Source organism: Salvelinus sp. IW2-2015, linkage group LG4q.1:29 (genome assembly GCF_002910315.2).
Source record: "Salvelinus sp. IW2-2015 linkage group LG4q.1:29, ASM291031v2, whole genome shotgun sequence".
Taxonomy (NCBI): Eukaryota; Metazoa; Chordata; class Actinopteri; order Salmoniformes; family Salmonidae; genus Salvelinus; species Salvelinus sp. IW2-2015.
The window spans coordinates 34,819,695-34,843,711 of record NC_036842.1 but is presented as its reverse complement, the minus strand read 5'-3'; the positions used below and the strand labels follow the sequence as shown (position 1 = coordinate 34,843,711).

Genomic DNA, 24,017 nt, shown 5'->3' with positions numbered 1-24,017 from the left:
GGGTACCTGGGTTGTGTTCATTAACTACACCACAGAATACTTTTTAAAAGCTTTTACAATGGAAAACTAAAGAGTTTGTCCCAGTAGTCCCTCCCTGTTTTTAAGTCAATTTTCTTCCATTTAGTGCCTAATGAACAGGCCCCTGGAGTGTTTCCATTTCCATGTAGTGGGTGTCTAAATCCTCTGGGCTATAGATAGGTTCAATACTAAACCTTCTGGGCTATAGATAGGTTTCTTCTAAACATCATAGGTGTGGCGTACCTGGGAACGTTTCCACTTCCCCATATCAGGAAACATGCTGATCTCCTTTTTGGGCACCATGAAGTTCTGACAGACAGGGATCGTGGTGTGTGTATCTTCGGGAGAGAGCCTAAACCATCATAGGGACACAGAGTAGAAGGGGAAACTAGTCAGCTGTGTCCCAATGGTCGGCATGCCTCGACCCAGATAGTCGGCATGCCTCGACCCAGATAGTCGGCATGCCTCGACCCAGATAGTCGGCATGCCTCGACCCAGATAGTCATGTTCAAGTAGATTAGTCTTTATTATCCCAACCGAATATACAAAGGGTATATGAGACCTGTTATGACAGCATTGGAGAACTAGGAAGAGTCAGGTCCTCCATTCAGAGTACTAACCATCTCTCTGCCCTTCTTTCTCTTCCTCAAAGGCGTATGCTGATTACATGGGATTCATTCTGACGCTGAACGAGGGAGTGAAGGGGAAGAAACTCACATGTGAATACAAAGTGTCTGAGGCATGTAGCACCCTTTAACACTAGTAACTCATGATGTAGTGACATATCTTCAGATGGAAACAATGTTTCTTATTACACATCGTTCATTTAAAGTCCCCATGCAGTCTGTTTAAATCATCACTGTGTCTAAATCACGGTGTTTATTAAGTGAAAATAACTATGTTCTATAAACTATTTCTTTGTATATACATTGCCTTTGGAAAGTATTCAGACCCCTTGACTTTTTCTACATTACAGCCTTATTCTAAAATTGAAGGAATAGTTTTTTTTCTCCTCGTCAATTTACACACACACTACCTCATATTGACAAAGCAAAAACAAGGGACATTTCTTGGGGGGATAATTTATTTTGTAATCACATTTACATTAGTATTCAGATCCTGTACTCAGTACCTTGTTGAAGCACCTTTTGCAGTGATTTCAGCCTTGGTTTTTCTTGGGTATGACACTATAAGCTTGGCACACCTGTATTTGGGGAGTTTGTCCCATTTTTCTCTGCAAATCCTCTCAAGCTCTGTCAGGTTGGATGGGGAGACTTGTCCCCGAAGCCAGTCCTGCGTTGTCTTGGCTATGTGCTTAGGGTCATTGTCCTGTTGGAAGGTGAACCGTCACCCCAGTCTGAGGTCCTGAGTGCTCTGGAACAGGTTTTCATCAAGGATCTTTCTGTACTTTGCTCCTTTCATCTTTCCCTCGACCCTGACTAGTCTCCAGTCCCTGCCGCTGAAAAACATCCCCGCAGCATGATGCTGCCACCATGCTTCACCGTAGGGATAGTGCCAGGTTTCCTTCGACGTGACGCTTGGCATTCAGGCCAAAAAGTTCAATCTTGGTTTCATCAGACCAGAGAATCTTGTTTCTCATGGTCTGAGAGTCTTTAGGCGCCTTTTGGGAAACTCCAAGCGGGCTCTCGTGCTTTTTACTGAGGAGTGGCTTCTGTCTGGCCACTCTAACACCTGGCCTGGTTGTTGGAGTGTTGCAGAAATGGTTGTCCTTCTGGAAGGTTCTCCCATCTCCAGAGAGCAACTCTAGAGCTCTGTCAGTGACCATCGGGTTCTGGGTCACCTCTCTGACCAAGGCCCTTCTCCCCCGATTGCTCAGTTTGGCCTGGCGGCCAGCTCCAGGAAGAGTCTTGGTGGTTCCAAACTTCTTCCATTTAAGAATGATGGAGCCCATTGTGTTCTTGGGGACCTTCAATGCTGCAGAAATGTTTTCGTACCCTTCCTTAGATCTGTGCCTCGACACAATCCTGTCTTGGAGCTCTACGGACAATTCCTTCGACCTCATGGCTTGGTTTTTGCTGTGACATGCACTGTCAACTGTGGGACCTTATATAGACAGGTGTACTTTTCCAAATCATGTCCAATCAATTGAATTTACCACTGGTGGACTCCAAACAAGTTGTAGAAACATCTCAAGGATGATCAATGGAAACAGGATGCTACCTGTGCTCAATTTTGAGTCTCAAAGCAAAAATGTCTGAATACTTGTAATTAAAGGTATTTCCATTTTTATTTGTAATAAATTTGCAAAAATTTCTACCCTGTTTCGCTTTGTCATTATGTGTAGATTGCTGAGGATTCTTTTTATTTAATACATTTTAGAGTAAGGCTGTAACGTAACAAAATGTGGAAAAATTCAAGGGGTCTGAATGCTGTATATTTTAATAATTTGTTTTCCCTTTGAGCTCCTTTAGCCATTAAAATGCTCAATCTGATCGTGTGGGCGTGTTGATAAAAATTTAAATATATTTACATACACGGCCCAGATTGGTAGATAGGATCGTCTAGACACTAAGGGAAGGGAAAGGGGATACTAGTCAGTTGCAAAACTGAATGCATTCAACCGAAATGTGGATTCCGCATTTAACCCAAAACCTCTGAATCAGAGAGGGCGAGGGGCTGCCTTAATCAACGTCCACGTCATCTGCGCCCGGGGAGCAGTTGTTGTTGGAGGTTAACTGCCTTGCTCAGGGCAGAACGGCACAATCCACCTTGTCAGCTCAGGGATTCATTCAGCGACCTTTTGGTTTAATGGCCCAACGCTCTTAACCGCTAGGCTATCTGCTACCCCGTTCTCTAGAGCCTACCCCGCTTACCCCTACAAAGTAGGAAGATGCATATGAAAATAAAAGATGACTGGTCGTTGGTCAAGACTATTCAGATCAGATTGTGATGTTATGCTGTCGGTCAAAAACTCCATCCCACCCGAACAGGCTGTAATTCCATGTGTAAAAAATACATGTAAATCCATTATATTGTATTCTTGCCTTTGGTAGCATCACATACACGGACTACTACTGTCCCTCCTTTTCATGAATTATGGAGTAGTTTGGGAGGTGAAGGGGGAGGGCCATCTACAGCCATAGCGAAGCTGGCTGTCAGTCAGTGTGAAAGATGGGCAACCCCCCCCCCCCCCCCCCCTCCATAATGGGTCTGGGAAGGCAACTTTTCTTTCTATCATCAGGAAGACAGAGAGGGACACAGGGAGAATGGGGTCATATCAAGCCACAATGCCTTGGGCTGTTGTTGGTACACAAACAAATACTATTCACCCCTTTTGTATTCTTTTCACGTTTATTTCCCTTAGAGCCTTGGGAAGTAACAATTGATGGCAAATGTATGAATGAATTTGAAATCAAAACATATCTTGATGATATTGAAGTATACCGCCTACCCGAGTCAATACATGGTGGAAGCACCTTAGGCAACCATTACAGTTTTGAGTCTTTTTGTATAGGTCTTCACTAACTTTGCATGTCACCTGATTAATAATGAACTATCCTTCTTGGGAAAACTGCTGAAGTGCTAATAAGAATCAAATGTATCCAAATAACAGTTAAATATGTTAGCAGGGTTTTTGTGAATGTTTCAGTGTGTCTGTTCTCATTCCAGACCATAGAGAAGCTTCTGGTTCTGTTGGGGACTCTGGACCGCTGGATAGATGAGACCCCCCCTGAAGACCAGCCCTCTCGCTTCGGCAACAAGGCCTACAGGACTTGGTACGCCAAGCTCGACCAGGTAAACACACACACACACACACACACACACACACACACACACACACACACACACACAAAGGGTTTATACTATTCTCAAGTGTTTTAATAAAATAGAAAGAATTGAAATTGTGTGTGAAAGGTTTTGTTGTGATATGCAGTCGCTCTGAGTTTCTGCTAAATGACACAAATGTAAAAAATGGTGTGTGTAGGAAGCAGAGGGCCTGGTTGCAGCAGTCATCCCAGAAGACAAGGCAGCTGCGGCTCCAGAGATAGCTGTGTATTTGAAGGAGGCGGTAGGCAACTCCACCAGGATAGACTATGGAACAGGTAACACACCCAGACAGACACGTGTGAGTGTCCCTGTTTCATATGCCCACTAGAGGGCACTGTTGAAACACAAATCCCGTTCTTTCCTTCTTCAGAACGCTCTCCTTTACAAATATATTCTGCCTTTGACTTTGGTATTGCCCACTACAACTCTATTAGTAACAATATGAGATACTTATATGTATCACATCTGCGTGTATGACTGTCCATGAATGACACAGGTTGTTGTTGTCAGGTCACGAGGCTGCCTTTGCCATCTTCCTGTGCTGTCTCTGCAAGATCGGAGCTCTCAGGGTAGATGACCAGTTGGCCATCATTTTCAAGGTGTTTGACAGGTGAGACAGGCACTGTTTTGTGTGTGCATGTGTGCACAATCTGTAAACGATTGTATGTGCCTCGTATGGACTATAAATGAAACTACACCTTTCTTTTTAAAACCCCACCAGGTATCTGGTGGTCATGCGCAAGCTTCAGAAAACCTACAGAATGGAGCCTGCTGGCAGCCAGGGGGTCTGGGGGTTGGATGATTTCCAATTTCTACCTTTCATATGGGGCAGCTCCCAGTTTGTAGGTAAGAGGCCTACTCCACTAGCCCAGGCAAAGCCTACTTCACCCATGCACAGCGGAACTATTTGAAAATATGTGTCATGCATATTTGATAGTTATAAAGGCTATACTGCAGTGTGCAAGGGAAAGAGTGACACCAAGTGGTCGGTGTGTCTAATTACAGTTTTTTTTCTTTTTTGTCCTCCGCTTCCTTACTCCCTTTGTCCCAGACCACCCCACGTTGGAGCCCAAGCACTTTGTCGATGAGAAAGTGGTCAACGAGAATCACCACGACTACATGTTTCTGGAGTGCATCAAATTCATTAATGAGGTGAGAGGGACATTTAGGCAGAAGGAAAAACAGAAAATGGGTGTTCTGCAGAGTTCAGTGTCCATGCCACCACAGTTCAGTTCATACACACAATGAATTGTGTGTGATGCGGGTCGTGAATTGATATTTTCTCCCTATTGCATTCTATGGGGATTTCTAATGTGTTAATTGAATCACTGATTTGAATTGAGTTGACTGAATTTTGGTTCACAAAACTCTGATCATCATTTTGTGAGACAGAGGAATTGGACTTAAGTATTTTTACATAAATCTTTTTTTAATACATTTTAGTCATTTAGCAGAGCGACTTACAGTTAGTACATTCATCTTAAGGTAGCTAGTTACGACAACCACATCTCAGTCATAGTGACTAAAGCAGCTATAAGCAAATTCAGTGTTAAGTCATAAGGCCAGTGTTAATGCAAGAAAAGTAAGGACTGATTTGTGTAAGCCATTCCACCGACAAGATACACACACACACACACACACACACACACACACACACACACACACACACACACACACACACACACACACACACACACACACAGACACACACAGACACAGTACCCCATATCCATCTTTACATCAGTGAGCCAGGAAACCTGACCAGAAGAGGGTGTGTTGGGGAATGTGATTTTGAGACGGGCAGAAAAGGAGGGGAAGGGAGGAGGTGTTGCTATGTCCTGTTCCTTCCCCCGAACGAACGGCAAAAAGCTGCTGCAGCTGCGGGGGGCCTCCCTCCCTCTCCCTCTCTTTCTCTCTCTTTCACTTTTTCTCTCAATTCAATTCAAAGGGCTTTATTGGCATTGTAAACATATGTTTACATTGTCAAAGCAAGTGAAATAGATAATAAACAAGGCAAAATTAACAGTAAACATTACACTTACAATATTTTCAAAGGACTAGAGACATTTCAAATGTCATATTATGCATATATACAGTGTTATAACGATATGCAAAGAGTTAAAGTACAAAAGGGAAAAGAAATAAACATAAATATGGGTTGTATTTACAATTGTGTTTGTTCTTCACTGGTTGCCCTTTTCTTGTGGCAACAGGTCACAAATCTTGCTGCTGTGATGGCACACTGTGGTGTTTCACCCAATAGATATGGGAGTTTATCAAAATTGGGTTTGTTTTCTAATTCCTTTTTGGGTCTGTGTAATCTGGGGGAAATGTGTCTCTAATATGGTCATACATTTGGCAGGATGTTAGGAAGTACAGCTCAGTTTCTACCTCATTTTGTGGGCAGTGTGCTTATAGCCTGTCTTCTCTTGAGAGCCAGGTCTGTTTTCGGCTGCCTTTCTCAATAGCAAGGCTATGCTCACTGAGTCTGTAAACAGTTCAAGCTTTCCTTAAGTTTGGGTCAGTCACAGTGGTCAGGTATTCTGCCACAGTGTACTCTCTGTTTAGGGCCAAATAGCGTTCTAGTTTGCTCAATTAATTTAAAAAAAAATTCCCCAATGTGTCAAGTAATTATCTTTTTGTTTGGTTGGGTCTAATTGTGTTGCTGTCCTGGGGGTCTGTTTGTGTTTGTGAACAGAGCCCCAGGACCAGCTTGCTTAGGGGACTCTTCCCTAGGTTAATCTCTCTGTGGGCGATGGCTTTGTTAAGGAAGGTTTGGGAATTGCTTCCTTTTAGGTGGTTGTTGAAGTTAACACCGCTTTTCTTGATTTGATCATTAGCGCGTATCGGCCTAATTCTGTTCTGCATGCATTATTTGGTGTTTTACGTTGTACACTGAGGATGTTTTTGCAGAATTCTGCATGCAGAGTCTCAATTTAGTGTTTGTCCCGTTTTGTGAATTCTTGGTTGGTGAATGGACCCCAGAGCTCACAACCATAAAGGGCAATGAGTTCTATAACTGATTCAAGTATTTTTAGACAGATCCTAATTGGTGTGTTGAATTTTATGTTCATTGGTGTGTCTAGATGGAATTTGTATTTGTGGTCCTGGAAACTGGACCTTTTTTGGAACACCATTATTTTTGTCTTACTGAGATTTACTGTCAGGGCCCAGGTCTGGCTGAATCTGTGCAGAATATCTAGGTGCTGCTGTAGGCCCTCCTTGGTTGGGGACAAAAGCACAAGATCATCAGCAAACAGTAGACATTTGACTTCAGTTTCTAGTAAGGTGAGGCCGGTTGCTGCAGACTGTTCAAGTGCCCGCGCCAATTCGTTGATATATATGTTGAACAGGGTGGGGCTCAAGCTGCATCCCTGCCTTGTGGAAAGAAATCTGTGTGTTTATTGCCAATTTTAACTGCACACTTGTTGTTTGTGAACATTGATTTTATAATGTCGTATGTTTTTTCCCCCAACACCACTTTCCATCAATTTGTATAGCAGACCTTCATGCCAAATTGAGTCAAAAGCTTTTTTGAAATCAACAAAGCATGAGAAGACTTTGCCTTTGGTTTGGTTTGTCATATGGTAATTTGTTAAAGCCAATTTGACATTTGCTCAGTACATTGTTTTCACTGAGGAAATGTACGAGGCTGCTGTTAATGATAATTCAGAGGATTTCCCGAAGGTTGCTGTTGACGCATATCTAGTTATTGGGGTCAAATTTGTCTCCACTCTTGTGGATTGGGGTGATCACTCCTTGGTTCCAAATATTGGGTAAGATGCCAGAGCTGAGGAGGATGTTTAAGTTTCGTCAATTGAAATTTGTGGTCTGTATATTTTATCATTTCATTTCATTGAGGATACCATCCTCATTGAAATGAAAGCCTTTTTGGGTTGGAGGGTTGTATTATGTCATTTAATTCATTCAATGTAATTGGATAATCCAGTGGGTTCTGGTAGTCTTTAATAGCTGAGTCTAAGATTTGTAATTGATCATGTTTTTGTTCTTTGTTATAGAGCCAAAAAGAAGTGGTTTATCCGTACATCTCCGTTTTGGATAGATAACTGTGGTTAGATTATATGGGTTCTTCAATGTAATTGAGCTGACGTGCTATTCCTTCTTTTTCCGTAGTGTATTTCTGTATTGTTTTAGTGTTTCACCATAGTGAAGACAGAGACCTAGAAAACCTGAGCCTACGTTTTTGGTTGGATAAGCTTTTTACTGCGAAGTTTACACTTTCACTATTACACTGAAATGTTTTGTCCAGGAAGTTGTCTGTTGGTTGGTAGGTCTTCATTTATAGCATTTCTTAATATTGTGTCGTTTGACACCTCATGATTGAGTATTGCTCTGTTCAAGTAGACTGTGAATGCTCTCAGAGACTCTGGGTACACAGTACTACTGCCAAGGGATGAGCTGTAGGTGTACCTACCATATGAGTCTCCTCAAAGCTTACAGACCCAGCGTGCGACATATCTGCAGGAGTTTTTGTTGGTTGTTTTGTCTTGGAGGGCATATTTGGGAGGGAATACAGTCACCTCCAGATAAGTGTTTGTCCCCCTGGAGGAGGGAGGGGGGATATATGCAGGTTTCTTTTGTGTATGGATGTGTGCCTTTTTAAGCACATCTCCCTCTCCTGTTTGTGTGTGTGTTGTATGGTCTCTCAGACAAACTGTTGTTCTGCTTGCATATTTCCTCTCTCTCACGTGCGAACGCTCACATGCTGACACACAAATGTGCATATATATACACAGTCTCCGCCTCTCTGGGAGGTTGTGTGTAGTGTACAAAACTCACCAGAGTCATTTCCTTCCCCACATGCTGTTGTGAATCACTCCTTCCTTCAGGGTATCCTCACTAAACCCCACCCCCATCCCTCTCTGGTGGAGGCCCGGGGGAAGCCAGGGGCTAGGGTTGGGTTCCTGCCCCGGTCACAAGCCGTCCTCTGGGTTTTGGTGGGGGGGAGGTGCTATGGAGGGAGACAGTGTCCAAACACTACCACTACATTCATTCATTCAGGGCCCCTCTAGCTCTCTTTGTCTCTGTCTGTCTCTTTTTCTTCCCTTGGGGTAAATATAAGGGCATACACACACACACACACACACACACACACACACACACACACACACACACACACACACAAAGAAAGAAAGAAATGCACTCTCCTCACTGGCACCCCAAAAAGTATGAGCTGGACAGTGGGACAACTGTTGACCTGCCTGTCATTATGTCATGTAATGTCTTAGGCTTATATATTCCTTATTGGCTGGTTAGCTAATGGACGAATTAAACATATATTTCACGCTCTCCTCCTTTCATTCTGTCTCTCCTCCTTTCTCTTTCTCTCTCTTCCCCCTCCCCCCTCTCTCTTTCTGTATTACCCCCCCACCCCACACTCTCTCTCCTCCCCCCAGATGAAAACTGGTCCGTTTGCTGAGCACTCCAATCAGCTGTGGAACATCAGTGCTGTCCCCACCTGGTCCAAAGTCAACCAGGGCCTGATCCGAATGTACAAGGCAGAGGTAAGAGGAGACACACCCCACAGAGTGAGAACAATCTGAATCTACACTTAAAAGTGTATGATGAACCTTGACAGTGGATCCCCCTAAAATAAAAGGTAAACGATAAAGAAAATGTGTCCCATAACATTAACAGTTAAATTGTACTTGGTTTCTAACCCGTTTTGAAGATGTATATCTTTTAGTTAACACAGTATCCTATGGCAACCAAGATATAAACAGTGGAGTCATAAGTCAGTCAGGTTACAAGGTAGTTGTACTTATCCCATTAAGATATTTATGAGTCATACCCTCCCAAATCAAGGGGTAAATGTCATTAGTTGAAATCAGACGGTGCTTTTTAAAGGTGAGTTCTGTCACCTGGATTTCCCCAGTGGCAGTTTGAGGTACTACAGATTAGGGATTCAATTTCATGTCAGGGGTAATGAAAGTAGTTTAATCATTAATGTTTACACAAGGTCATTCAAACAGAAGTGTAGTCCTCCCAAGTGGAACGGAAGAAAGAGACTTATAAATAAAAATCTTGTTTATTAATACTCAAATATAACTTAGCGTCATGTCCTATCTTGAAGTGTGATTCTAACTGTAAATGTGTTCTGAAGAGCGAGTAGGCTAATGATTCTATTGAGGAGTTAGAGGCAGGAAAGGGTTAAACAAGAGAGGAACTGAGAGAGCGGAACAGTGTCAGTATGTGTGTGAGAGTATCGCTGGCCCCACCCCCTTTCCTGCCTGAGCCCACATCCTGTGTTTTCAAGAGTGGGCCTGCTAGTCTTCCCAGAGCTGAGGGGCCAAGCTGTCTGCTAACACCCCCCCATCCCCCCCACCCATCCTTCCCAGGCTCGCATTCCACTCTCCCTCCCCCGGCCCCACATAGGGAATCAGCTCTGTGCTCTGGTCTCTCCCTCTTTTCTCTGGTTCTCTCTACCGCTGCCCTGCCTCTAGCCTGCTGCTTGCTTCCCTCCTCAGCCCTTTCGCAATTTCTCCACTTCTGCTAGGGCACAACAACAAAATATGCAACTCTCAGACAAGACGTTCTGTTCAAATGTTTATCCTGACCCTGGTGGACTTTTTTTGGGGTGTTAACTTACAGACGTTATAAAGTCAATTCACAAAGACTGAACAAATGCGGATTGAAGAAGTACTTACCTTTTTTAGAGACCTCTGATACTTGATACCAGTGTAGTATGTCAAGGTGCCTGTTGTATGAACCACAAATCAACTAAAATAGTTATTATTGGGTATTGTTATGCTATTACCATGTAATGCCTTCGAGTATTGAAGTAGATAGGTAGTGCTGAGTGATTAGTGCTTTTTGAGGTTCTTTCGGTTTGAGTACAAAAAATAACAGTTAATTTGATGATTTTTTACTGCTTTTCACTTAACCATTATTTATTCACATGACTTAATCAAATATTTCAGTTGTGTATATTACATTTGTTTGATGGCTTTTATTTCATTCCAACTCATATCATCTCTATTTAAATTTTTTATTTATTTAACCTTTATTTAACTAGGCCTATGCTGTCTGACAAAATCACTGTTTTAGTAGCTCTTCAAAGTAAATAAGGCATACTTTTATGACTTCTGAATACTAACTATCGATCACTTAGATCATGCATTTCCAGGCAGAGATACATCGGGAAGCAACTGCTCTCTATCCCTCTTGATCCCCTGTTCTGCTCTGTCTCTGCCCCATACAGACCGAACAAGTAGGCACGCAATGGATTATGGTCATTGTAGTTAGTTTAGCACAGAAAATGTGGTAATTATGTTTAATATTGGGCTTTTGGAAACTACAACTCCCTACTACATTGCATAGTTCTGGCTTGATTTACTGCTAGAGAAACTGCAGTGAGAAAATGAGCATGGAGCTCACAGAAAAATCTAAATGGAATTCTAATAATTGAACCGACTTCAATCAATTACAGTTAATCGGCGAGCACTAATACTAGGTAAATACTGTAAAATAAAGTGTTGCCCAAGGTTGCGCAATAATAATTTTGACTCCACACATCTAAATCTTTAGCATTTGCTGTGGATTCACATTGTTCATTACTTTGAGCCACTGAACTACCGTATATCAGTCATTTCCAATGGACGGAGGCACAAGGAGACATTGAATCATTTCACTCTTGGCGGCTAGAGATGTAGTGTATAAAAAGAAAAAAAGTCACACTATATGTTTCCAACATTTTAATGGTAAATGGCACACTGTGCATTCTTCAGGGCTGCAAATGGTCAGCGACGCAACATTGCGTTAACAATCAGTGGAGGGAAGCTCTCGCTAGCAAGCTTTGACACATTGCTTGATAGACTAGTTTTAGACCAGTTTTACAGGCTGTTCCGAAGATACACCCACGGAGGTTTTGGCAATGTGGTACTACAAAGTAGTAAGCAGAAGCAATGTTAGTCAATTGTTAGAGGTCAAGGTGTTTCTTTATTTATATATATATATTATTTATTTATTTTAACTAGGGACTAGTGGTCAATTTGGAACTGGGCAACTCAATCACCCCAACACCTTTAGGAGTGTGAACTACCTGCCAGGTGAAAGCCGTCTCCATTTAATTGTTTTCAGTGGCGATCACACGATTGTAGAAACAGGCATGGATTTGAGGCCAAAAATGACTGTACTCAAAAACTCCCATTTTTATTTATCAAAGTTTCACATGCCAGCGATCTGAGTGTGACGTTAGCTGGTTCGCTGCCGCCAAACGGCTCGCCCACTAGCGTTTCTTCTCCACAATGAGTCTGGATTAGTTTTCCTACCTGATGCCTTGTAGAATGCAAACACATTCTGACCCTTCTAATTGGCCCCAGGTTCCGATGCGTTGTGCCAGAGCCGTCATTGGCTTTGATACTCTGATTGGTTAGAGACGGTCCAATGGTACATTTGTTTCGTACAACAGCCCTCATTTTGAGATGTCCATGGAGAGTATAAATAGCAATGTCGGGTCTGGAAGTGGCTAGCTAGCCACACGAAAGGCAGATACAACTCTGAATGGTTAGACGAATGTAAATGTGACCAAATTGTCACAGCCAGAGGTAACTGAGCCAGGACTGGCAGCTGTGGATGAGATGAAAGATGACCTGATAAGGGTTAATGCTAGCTGTCCTGTGGTATCTCCAGTCTCTGAAGCTCCCCTTGTATTATCCTAGAGCCGGGAAAGTTTAACATTTATGCAAATTATCAGCGATGCAAATTTGCGATAACGATCAGTGATTGGAAGCTCTTGCTAGCAAGCTTTGACACCTTGCTGGATAACAAATCCACCAACTTGCTTTTTTAGAGGCTGTTTGGAAGAAACACCCATGAGTGGAGATTTTTGCTTTATTTCAGTACATAGACCACCTTATGTGAATTGCACGAAGTTGCTTGTTCTAGACAAGTCCATAGCTTTGGTTGGTGTGTATGGATGATGCTAAACCAAGTTTGCACTAGATGAAGTAAAGCAGTGTCAAATTGTACCATTTCTGTTCTTCACCACATGTCCTCTATTCGCTTTATGTATTTCTCATAGGGTAAACAAATATCTCAAATGTCTCATCTCTGATACCCAATCTCTTTCTTTCCTGTCTCCCTCTTTCTTTTTAACCCCCCCATTTCTCTTTCTTATCTTTCCCTCTCTTTGACCTTCTTCTTTTTATCTCTCTTCATCCATGTAAATTCCCTCCCTTCTCTCTTTCTCCTTGTCTACTCCTAGTGCTTGGAGAAGTTCCCTGTTATTCAGCACTTCAAGTTTGGCAGCCTCATCTCCATCCAGCCTGTGAAGCCCTGACGGCTATCCAAAGAAACCATGTGTGTGACGGAGAGACCAAACTCCCAACATCCCTTGAGGATGAACGCCCGATCCTCACCCAAGAAAGATCGCCAAATTCATCCCTAATATTAGCACAGACACCAACCCCAAAATCTGTCTCTTTAGACAACAAATACCCTCCCCAAATTGCCAATGACGGCACCACGATCATCAGTGACTCAATTCGGTTTTGTTTTGTTGTCTTTCTGTCCCCCTGAAGATTGAAGCGTTTTTGTGTGTGTGTCTCTGTGTGTGTGTGTAAGTCTGTTATGGAAAGCTGTCAGTCATTCTCAATCCAATATTGAGAGTGTGTGCACCTTTACTAGTGTGTCTATTTATTTCTATAAATGTACGAATGCTGACCAGGGTCGTGTTCATTAGGCACCAAATGGAAGAAAATGACTGAAAGAGGGGACTACCTGAACTTGTCCAATAAGTAACACATTTTTTTGTTTTCTGTTGCATAATATTTTGGAACGTTTTCCATGTGCTCTAATGAACACGCCCCTGGTGTAGCAGGGATAGGATAGCCTTGTTGGATAAACATTGCTGAGACGAGCTTGGCTCTACTGTGAGTGGCCTGATGTGTATAGCTCCTACCCCATACTGGACACTTGAGTCCTTGATACAGAGCTGTTTTTTTTTTGGTTCTTCATTACAAAGGGTTGTGATATAAATGTGTTTCTCTGATTTATTTGAGATATTCTAATTTCTTTAGCAGTTCTGATTTTTGTTTTGAGTGTCCACTGATGTTTTGGCCAACTGTTTTCAGTTTTGTTGCATAATGTGTCTGTCATTATTGCCTGTATGATCATCCAAGTTGTAAGTCATATTATAATAATTTGTTAATTTTGGTGTTCGGTCATTATTTCGTTGAAGCTGGTGGTTGGTTTTGAAAATGTCAATGTGGTTCTCAAAGAACTTATTCAAATGAAATAGGGTTAGAAATTAAACATAAAAGTGTGAATATACCCTTTTGACACTATTGTACCAACCTGACCTGTACCGTGCTGGCTTGGTCATCTTTCTTTCACATAGGCCTTGTCTTTTCCAACACAGTTCCAGCAACCATGGTGGATGTGTAACCATGCCAGAGCAGTACAGCTCCTCTCAGCTTGGGTCTGGGTCTGCTCAGTATTGTGAAAAGGGTTATCGTCATACCACTGATGGTACACAATTATCAACCAGACTTTGGTATATTGGGGCTCAGCAGGTCACCAGTAACAACACACATGATTGATAAGTTAAGAAGAGGTGGGGCTTACTCAATGGAAGATATAGGACATTTCAATTTGAACACACAGATCTGGAGTACTGGTTCTTTTTCTTCCTGGTAGTGGAGAATAACCGGAAATGTACACCTTGTGGAGCACATTTTACATAAGGTGAAATCCTGTCGTCAGTGTGCTGATAGGAAGAGCTTAGTTTGTAAACCCAACCTTTTGTACCTGTGGACGGCCAGGTACCACAACGGATCTCCAGTTGAAGTCGGAAGTTTACATACACCTTAGCCAAATAAATTTTAACTCAGTTTTCACAGTTCCTGACATTTAATCCTAGTAAAAATTCCCTGTTTTAGGTAAGTTAGGCTCACCACCATATTTTAAGAATGTGAAATGTCAGAATAATAGTAGAGAATGATTTATTTAAACTTTTATTTCTTTCATCACATTCCCAGTGGGTCAGAAGTTTACGTACACTCGATTAGTATTTGGTAGCATTGGCTTTAAATTGTTTACCTTGGGTCAAATGTTTCGGGTAGCCTTCCACAAGCGTCCCACAATAAGTTGGGTAAATTTTGGCCCATTCCTCCTGACAGAGCTGGTGTAACTGAGTCAGGTTTGTAGGCCTCCTTGCGCGCACACGCTTTTCCAGTTCTGCCCACAAATTGTCTATGAGATTGAGATCAGGGCTTTGTGATGGCCACTCCAATACCTTGACTTTGTTGTCCTTAAAGCCATTTTGCCACAACTTTGGAAGTATGCTTGGGGTCATTGTCCATTTGGAAGACCCATTTGCGACCAAGCTTTAACTTCCTGACTGATGTCTTGAGATGTTGCTTCAATATATCCTCATAATTTTCCATCCACATCATTTTCCTACCTCATGATGCCATCTATTTTGTGAAGTGCACCAGTCCCTCCTGCAGCAAAGCATCCCCACAACATGATGCCGCCACCCACGTGCTTCACAGTTGGGATGGTGTTCTTCGGCTTGCAAGCCTCCCCCTTTTTCCTCCAAACATAACGATTGTCATTATGGCCAAACAGTTCTATTTTTGTTTCATCAGACCAGAGGACATTTCTCCAAAAAGTATGATCTTTGTCCCCATGTGCAGTTGCAAACCGTAGTCTGGCTTTTTTATGGCTGTTTTGGAGCAGTGGCTTCCTTGCTGAGCGGCCTTTCAGGTTATGTCGATTATAGGACTCGTTTTACTGTGGATATAGATACTTTTGTACCTGTTTCATCCAGCATCTTCACAAGGTCCTTTGCTGTTGTTCTGGGATTGATTTGCACTTTTCACACCAAAGTACATTAATCTCTAGGAGACAGAACGCATCTCTTTCCTGGGCGGTATGACGGCTGCGTGGTCCCATGGTATTTTACTTGCTTACTATTGTTTGTACAGATGAACGTGGTACCTTCAGGCGTTTGGAAATGGCTCCCAAGGATGAGTCAGACTTGTGGAGGTCTACAATTTTTTTTCTCAGGTCTTGGCTTATTTATTTTGATTTTTCCATGATGTCAAGCAAAGAGGCACTGAGTTTGAAGGTAGGCCTTGAAAAACATCCACAGGTACACTTCCAATTGACTCAAATGATGTCAATTAGTCTATCAGAAGATTCTAAAGCCATGACATTTTCTGGAGTTTTCCAAGCTTTTTATTAAAGGCACAGTCATTTTTGTGTATGTAAGCTTCTGACCCATTGGAATTGTGATTCAGTGAATTATAAGTGAAATAATCTGTCTGTAAACAATTACTTGTGTCATGCACAAAGTAGATGTCCTAACCGACTTGCCAAAGCTATAGTTTGTTAACAAGAAATTTGTGGATTGGTTGAAAAACGAGTTTTAATGACTCCAACCTAAGTGTATGTAAACTTCCGACTTCAACTGTATAGGCCTATCAATAGATAGATCCAGGCATTCATAATGTCATAGTTAAATGTAAACACTCATAGGCCTCTGTCTCTCCCTCTCTCTGCAGTAGATCCGAATTCACCACGCAAATTCCATTCTTAATTTCTGCCTCGTCACTGTCGGTAATGCGCGTTCCAAAAAAAAGTGGCCCCTGAAAGTGCTGCTTGCTGCTGCCTAATTAAAGGGAGGAGAGGAGACTGACTGAGCGTATCGTTCGGAATCACCCTATATTCATCCCAGCCCCCCACCTATTTAAATGGGTGGAGTGACTGCTGTGCTGTGATCATCAACCGCTGGCGACGCAGATGGGGATGGTGGAGGGGCTTTTAGACCATGCGCGCGGGTAAAGCAACCTTCTGTCACTCCAATGGGTTAAAAGAAACTAGACGCATACCCTTGTTGATGATAGGCTATAAACTTCTCAAAACGAACGAACCCGCCTGAAGAGGCACTTGCGTGTATGACAGGAGCAACTGCTCAACATTTTGCCGAGGGCCAGTGCACACAACATACGTTACACATTTTTCAATGTGTTTGTTATACGGCTATTGTAGTAAAGCCAGTTGTCACTATAAATGAGTCTTGTTACAAAATTGTAACGTGAAACCACATTCTCCGGACTGCACCAGTCTTTGGAATTATTTGTGAGACCGATGCTATTCATTTCGAATCCACGCGGAGGAGCTCGCTCTACACCACTAAACGAACCATAATCCACAACATTTGTCACAGTGGGAGGAGAACGCTCTCAATTTAAAGCTTTATATAAAAATATTTTCTAGATCGCTTTTTGGAGATGAAACCCCTCTACCACGACCAAATGATCCAAATAATAATCGAATTAGAGAGAGAATTAAAAAAGCACAATCAGATCTCCATTACCCGTTTGGCTAAAATGGCTACATTAATTGTAACCTATTATAAAACGCATTCTGATCTTTATTAGTCGTAGTATCCTAAAACCATGCTAAACAGTAGTCTAATCTAATAAAACTGACGCGCATAGTGATGCTTTCTACTTACGACCTACCTATACCAAATTATTATGCACAACGGCAAATGGAAAACAGTGCCGGCAACCGAGACTTGAAAGAGTAGCCTAGGCTAAAGGTATAGCTGCGTTTATGTGTTGGACGTAGCCTACTGCGCTATCTCAAATTGAGAGGAGTCGAGAGGTTTCGGGTTGGAATAAAAACGAGGGAGACAGGGAGAGAGGAGGGATGGGAAGCGGAATGAATGAGGAGGGATGGGGTTGGGGAGGGTGGCGAGGGGGGAGCAGCGAAGCCGAGGTCAGCCTGAGGTGCCGCTACATAGGCTTTCTAATACCTTCATTCATTGATTTTGAAGAACACCACCAAGTGGCATATAGCGGAGATAACACGACTGCAAGTTTGGGGGGGGATGCCTGGCAAAAAAGCTCAGAGCGCACAGCAAAATCCCAGTCAGCCAGAGCGTGCACTGCAACCAAGCACACGTAGACAGTCAGTCATATGTGAGTTTGGACTAGAAATTAACCACTGCCTTTTCTCAAGTGGACCAGTTTTAAACACAATCTCTATTAGATACAAAATATATCCTGCATTCTTACAATGCTGCACTCCACACGATTCTAACAACCAATTCGTTAAAACTATCAAAACTCAGGCTACTTTTGTTTTAGAGTTACACCGTTTTTTCCCCCATTTATCAATAACCTGAATGTTAATAGCCTAGTCAATAATAGACTAGTCCAAAAAGCAGAGGCCTCGTCGACGTAGTCTTTAGACTACGAGGCTCATGAAATGAAGTAGCTCAAAATACATTATACATGTCATGGATGTCTTTGTGTTGATAACCAGGTTTTTCTGATCTAGCGGAAGTGTTAAAAATTGCCGTTGATACATCTGCATATCTATTAAGTTACCCACAGGGGTATTAGGAGAGGAACTGAATGGTGTATGCAACATAAGAATGAAGGCCCCCAATCCTCTTTTGTAACACTGGTTACAGAATAGGCCTTACATCTCTCCCTTATTGCAGCATGTGATTGACTGTCTCAATAGGGACAGAATCCCTCAAACTTCAGGTGATTATGGCTCTGACTGTAGTTTAAGGGAATAAACATATGAGACAAAATATGACTTCAACACAGTTTGAGCAGCATGCCATTCAAACAATAAATCAAGGAGGGAGTGGATTTGTTTTAAAATTTTTATTAAGATTATAAATTCTTAACAAATATGTTCTAAAACAGTTTTACCCGGTGATATACAATTTAATATGCACAAAAATACAAGAATAGCAACAAAATATGGAGAGGACGTGTGAAAGACATCTTTATTTCAGTACACATAGTGCTTATAATGTGTGGATGTATGGCAAAATTATGAGCTTGCCTTTTTAGAACAAAAGGTCTTAATTTTTGAAAATAAAACAAAACTCACAAAACCAAGCCATGTTGGCATCATGAATTACTGTGAAGGCTTGATCAGTAACTTTTTGTTATAGGTTCAGGGGGAACGCTCAACAGATCGAACTGTCAAAAAAATACCTGGATTGATTCGATTACACGTGCATTCTGGGATTTGGAGGAATTAATGGTTCTGATCAGAGATGAGGTGGGAAGTTGGGTAGCCTACAACAAGTACATCAATAGAGAGAGACGCATCAAGCTGGTTCAGAGTTAATGCACCCACGAGTTTGAGAGGGAAATTTAAGTCTGAGCCATTGCGCCTTCACCTGTCAATTTATGTGTGGTCAGAATGTGCCATGTAGTTTCCATGTAACATAGCCTACTACTGGTGTCCGACTCTCTAGAATATGAGTTTCGATATCCAAGGTTTAAATATCAACCCAGAAATACAAGATATTAAACCAAGTACAACACAACAGTACTTGTGTAGCATATGTTTAACTTTTTGTTAGTTGTTTACCGTATTAAACCACTACGCACAACAAAAGCATGTTGCAAAGCCATCCATGGGCACACTTTTCTATTTAGCCTGGAGCTGAGGCTACATTAAATGCTTGCTATTCAGTCACAATACTTGTGTAGCGTCTTAAACGATACATTGTGTTCAAACGTGTTCTGTAGGAGAGATCAAATCAAAACAATCCGCGAGCGAGACATTCAACCACTTTCAATGTTTGCAACAATAGCTAGCAGTAGTATGCGTTGGGTTTAAGGCAACGAAATCAACTTCGTTAGATAAAATTCACAACTACCATGTAAAAATGTGTTATGTAGACATGTTCGGTTTAAAAGGAAACGCCTGCACATCATGTGGCACAACCATCTCTCCGTAAAAACGAGTTAACAAACAAAAACTGTTCAATGTTTAAATAGCATTTCTTGCAAAAATAAAGTCAATTTGATTTAGACTTTGTACAATTTCATAAAGTGTTTGATTCTAGTTGACCATGGAGTCAAAAAGCTACAATAGCTCTAGTCCATGCCCCTAGGCTCGCTAGGGCTTGTTTGCTACAGAACTGTCCGTTCAAGGCTTGCTCAAAGTCCGCCTGTCTGCTCACCAGCCCCGAAAACCCCGAGCCGAAAATCGAGATCAGATTGGAAATGTTTGATGTGTCCAAGTGTTCCGAATTTGCGTAGGAACAGTCCTCGAATTTCGCCCTTTTACATGGCGTAAAATCCGGTACTTCCTCAATATCGGATATATAATATTCAAAGTCAACCTTGCGTTTCTTGGCTGGGGACTGTGCGCCCTGGCAGCACTGTTGGAACGACGCGCAGCAGTCCTGGTGAAGGTACCCATTCTCCACAGTGGTCACTACGTGCGTGTCCAGATCGAGCACTGTCGTTTTGTTGCAGTGTAGGTTGTTGTTCACCGTGGAAAAGTCACAATTCGATACAGGGTAAGCCTCCGCACAACAGCTCCGGTAGAACGAGGGCTCTGTCTCCTTGCAGACCTCGTCGCTTTGGAGAGAGAGAGGCGCGGAGCAGGCGGATGGGGCTTGGATATGCGCTGACTGCACTGCTGTTAGGTGGCTTACTGGCAGCAGCGCACAGCAGAGACTCGCCGGTTCGCTCACCCCGTCGTTGCCGCAGCAATCCCCGCTCTGCTCCTCGCAGTCCTCGGCCAAATCCAGCGGGTTTAACTCCTGGATCTCATTGCAGACGGTCATCACCTCCTCGTACTGCTGCATCCTGTAGATCTCCGCGTACTTCTCGTTCATGTAAACCTGTCTGGCGTTCCTCAGTACATAGGAGACCAGGAGGTTTTTGTGCAGCTTGATGCCTCCTCTCTGCGTCCTGGAGTTGTGAATCTTCCGTAAGGAAATTGAGATTAGACTTTGTGCATCCACTGCACACTCCATCGTGTTGATCATGGTGGTGATATAGTCGTTTCCGCTCCTCTCCGACTCAGAAAAGCGACTTTCTCTCAGTGGAAGTCACGATATTTCGTTCGGGGGCGAAGGCTTAAGTCAGCTCGGCAGTGAAACATTGAACACGGCTGTCCGCTTCCCTCTGTATGCGAGCAAGCAATCATTTGCTAGGGGTACTTAGCCAGAGTATATATATTTCGAGGAGGAGTCGGCCCATCTCCGCTTGCGCCAATGAGGACCCGGCCTCCCTATTGATTGACATGCAAACTCCACCCATGTGTGGTGCTCAGGGCCAATCAGACAGAGGCGGTTCTTCTGTGCTATTCAAATTCCAAACTGACTACCAAACTGGAATGCTCTCATGAGACTCACTGGGCTAGAGCGCCTGGTCAAATAGTAGCCTACCTGTGTGTCTCTGTGACAAGCCTACATGAGAATTAAACTTTTCTCATAGATTTATCTAAATAAAAAAATGCCAGTAATATTTAGTACATGAATCTTAAATCATGAATTCGTTTCGGATCTTAATTCTGCCACAAACAAAGAATAAAGTCTAGGCAATTTAACATGAGTGTTTAGAATAATAAAATACTTAATTTCTAATCTGATTGATTAATTCATTGTTAAATCATCTGTTTTCATTTTTATTATGACTTTGTTTTTCCCTATGCATGTGATTCTGCATCTCTATTAGAATGTTCTAATATCAATAAGGCCCATAGCCGTGGTATATTGGCCATATATCACAAACCCCCGAGGTGCCTTATTGCTATTATAAACTGATTAGCAATGTAATTGGAGCAGTAAAAATACATGTTTTGGCATATCCGTGGTATACAGTCTGATATACCACGGCTTTCAGCCAATCAGCATTCAGGGCTCGAACCACCCAGCTTATAATAATTAATGGTACATGCCGTTGAAATGGCTTTTATAACATTTTAATGAATATTATAATGTTGCAAGCCACCTCTGTGCATTTTTTAAAATAACAAGCCAATAAAGATTCAGACAACCGCAGACTGACAGACAGCCTACATTCAATTTCTACTTATTTATTATATTATTAATTGTGTACCACCTCAGTTTATATATTGACATGTATTAAGAATAGTTCTATCAGAGGGAAGTACAAAGTAGAGTTGTTCCATTCTATTTTATTATATTATTTTCTATACTGTAATATTCTATACTTTTCTATTTTATAGAATCAGAATCTTTTCTCACAGTCTTCGGCTATCTTTACATGAATAAAATATGTGTAGTAAGATCTTCCTCTCTTCAATATCAAATATACAACTTTTCTGTTTACACTATCCTTACACTATCCTTACACTATCCTTACACTAGCCTTACACTATCCTTACACTATCCTTACACTAGTGGGTAAAGACATCGTCCAATGCACTTCCTGATTAACCTCGCCTCAAAACACGAATCAGCTATTCGTCAATATTGTTGTTCGGACGCAATGCGGAACATATTCCAATCCGCGGTGATCGAAGCAGTCTTGAAGCCGTGGATTCAGATTTGGTACGGACCAGTCGTTGAACAGCCCTGAGCGCCGGGAGCTTGTTGTTTCTAGTTTCTGTTTGTAGGCTGGAATCAACAAAATGGAGTCCGTGGTCAGCTTTTTTTCGAAAGGGGGGCGGGGAGGGCCTATAATGCGTCGGCGGAAATTAGTAGAAAAGATCTAGGGTTTCCAGCCTGGTAGGCACAAACTCGATATGCTGATAGAATTTAGGGATTTGTTTTTAGATTAGTGCGCTTGTTAAGGGGGGGAGAGAAGAAACGCACCACAGACTGCGATGAAATGCAGCCTCAGGAGTGTGGTGGTTTCAGTTTACAAAGAGTCGAGAATAGATATGGTTTTTTGTCGGGGAGCAAGAGAGAGACGATCGATGTGTCTGCTTGGGGGGAATAATATACGCGCTGTGATTAATGATTGAAGAGAATTCCCTGTATGGTTGATAGAGGGCGGGTCTGCCAATTTGATTGGTGAGGTGGGGTCGGAGGATGCAGAGGAGGAAGAACAGAAATGAGTCTGAAGTTCCTGGTGTTGTTTGATGTGAGCAACGACGATGGAGTACGGAGATGAGGCATTAAGGCATACACGCACCGAACCAGGCCCTCGTTCTTTGTCGGAGAATAGTGTGTATTGTGGGTGATGAGCAGAGCGCAGAGTGGTCATGAAGAAGAGCTGCGAGGGGCAGTGGGACTGGCGAGCACCGACTCCGTTAGCGTCTCTTTGGTAGCCATGTTTCCGTGAAGCCAGAGCACTGTTAGGCATAGGTGGTGGGATGTTCGTGCGCGTGGGATGCTGACCGAACGTTGTCGTCGTTTGCTCGGAGTGTTTCATCAACCTTATGGGGGTCAAGGAGACATGAGGAGCATATGGAGCGAGAGATAGTAATGACTAGGAGCGAAAGTGGACAGCGATGTGCCGTCTCCGAAGCTGACACGAGCCGAGCCATCGTTTTGCCAGGTCTTTTGATACGGCGTTCGTGGAGAGGGGTCGCCGGAGCGATGGGAAGATCAAAGATCCATGATTGGGGATGGAGGCAACAACGCTAGGCGCGTTGTCTCGGGAAAGTTCATATTCCTGGTCCGGAACCCGATGATGAGGTTTGATGTGTTGAAATGGCGTATAGTTCCAGAGTAGGAGAGCAGCAGAGCTTAGATCATGTAAAATTGAAACCTAAGATTACCGTAGGGTGGTTACCGTGGGATGTATAGAAATAACACATAAAAAAAGACAAAATACTTGTGCTATTTTCCTGCGATAGGAACGGGCGACAGCGAGGGCGGCCAATGCGGAGCTAGTTCACGAGGCGCCAGATTCTGGCACAGGTTTCCCCGCGGCCTTCTGGAGAACACGTTGTTTTTGTTAAGGCGGAAAAGTGTGAATTCCATAGTCACCCGATTCCTTACTGGGCTAAAATCATCTCTGCTGGGAGCATCAAGAATGGATCCCGAAGGTTGAAGTGGTGGAATTGGCCTCAGCTACGTCCAGCGGTGCAGCTGCAAGCTTCTGGGGTTCGCCAACTTTTTATCGCCATTTATCCCCATCCATCAAGATCATTAGCCCCCGCTGTATGTTTTGGTCTTCTGCCCGTACCTATTTGTATAGGCGGACTTGTGTGGGAGGAGAGGAGAGAAGAACAGAGGTGTGTGGGGGAGAGAAACGAGACAGAGAGGTGTCGGGGGACGACAGAGTGTGTTTGAGGGCGGGGAACACGAGTGTGTGTGCTGGGAGATGAAGCAGAGACAGAGAGTGTGGGGGAGACAGATGTGCTTGGACAGTGTGTGGGTGGAGAGAAACAGAGTGTGTGTGGGGGAGAAGAAGACAAGAGAGTGTGTGGGCGAGAGAAGGAGTAACAGAGACCAAGAGGGGTGTGGGGGAGACAGAGTGTGTGTGTGGGGT

General features: G+C 42.9%; 2 protein-coding genes across 2 annotated transcripts; one reads left to right on the top strand and one right to left on the bottom strand.

Annotated features, from left to right (window-relative positions):
* Nucleotides 1-670: 670 nt before the first annotated feature.
* Nucleotides 671-13,715, top strand: ptpa (protein phosphatase 2 phosphatase activator). The gene is made up of 8 exons (XM_023984540.2): nucleotides 671-757; nucleotides 3,649-3,774; nucleotides 3,965-4,082; nucleotides 4,318-4,417; nucleotides 4,529-4,653; nucleotides 4,859-4,959; nucleotides 9,225-9,332; nucleotides 13,034-13,715. The coding sequence occupies exons 1-8, from the start codon at nucleotides 686-688 to the stop codon at nucleotides 13,106-13,108; spliced, it is 825 nt and encodes a 274-aa protein (XP_023840308.2). The 5' UTR covers nucleotides 671-685; the 3' UTR covers nucleotides 13,109-13,715.
* A 4,731-nt stretch (nucleotides 13,716-18,446) lies between these two features.
* On the bottom strand, nucleotides 18,447-20,768 carry LOC111961894 (immediate early response gene 5-like protein). Its single transcript, XM_023984539.2, has one exon. It carries the CDS (start codon nucleotides 20,594-20,596, stop codon nucleotides 19,676-19,678), a length of 921 nt encoding a protein of 306 aa, XP_023840307.1. The 5' UTR covers nucleotides 20,597-20,768; the 3' UTR covers nucleotides 18,447-19,675.
* Nucleotides 20,769-24,017: the final 3,249 nt, after the last annotated feature.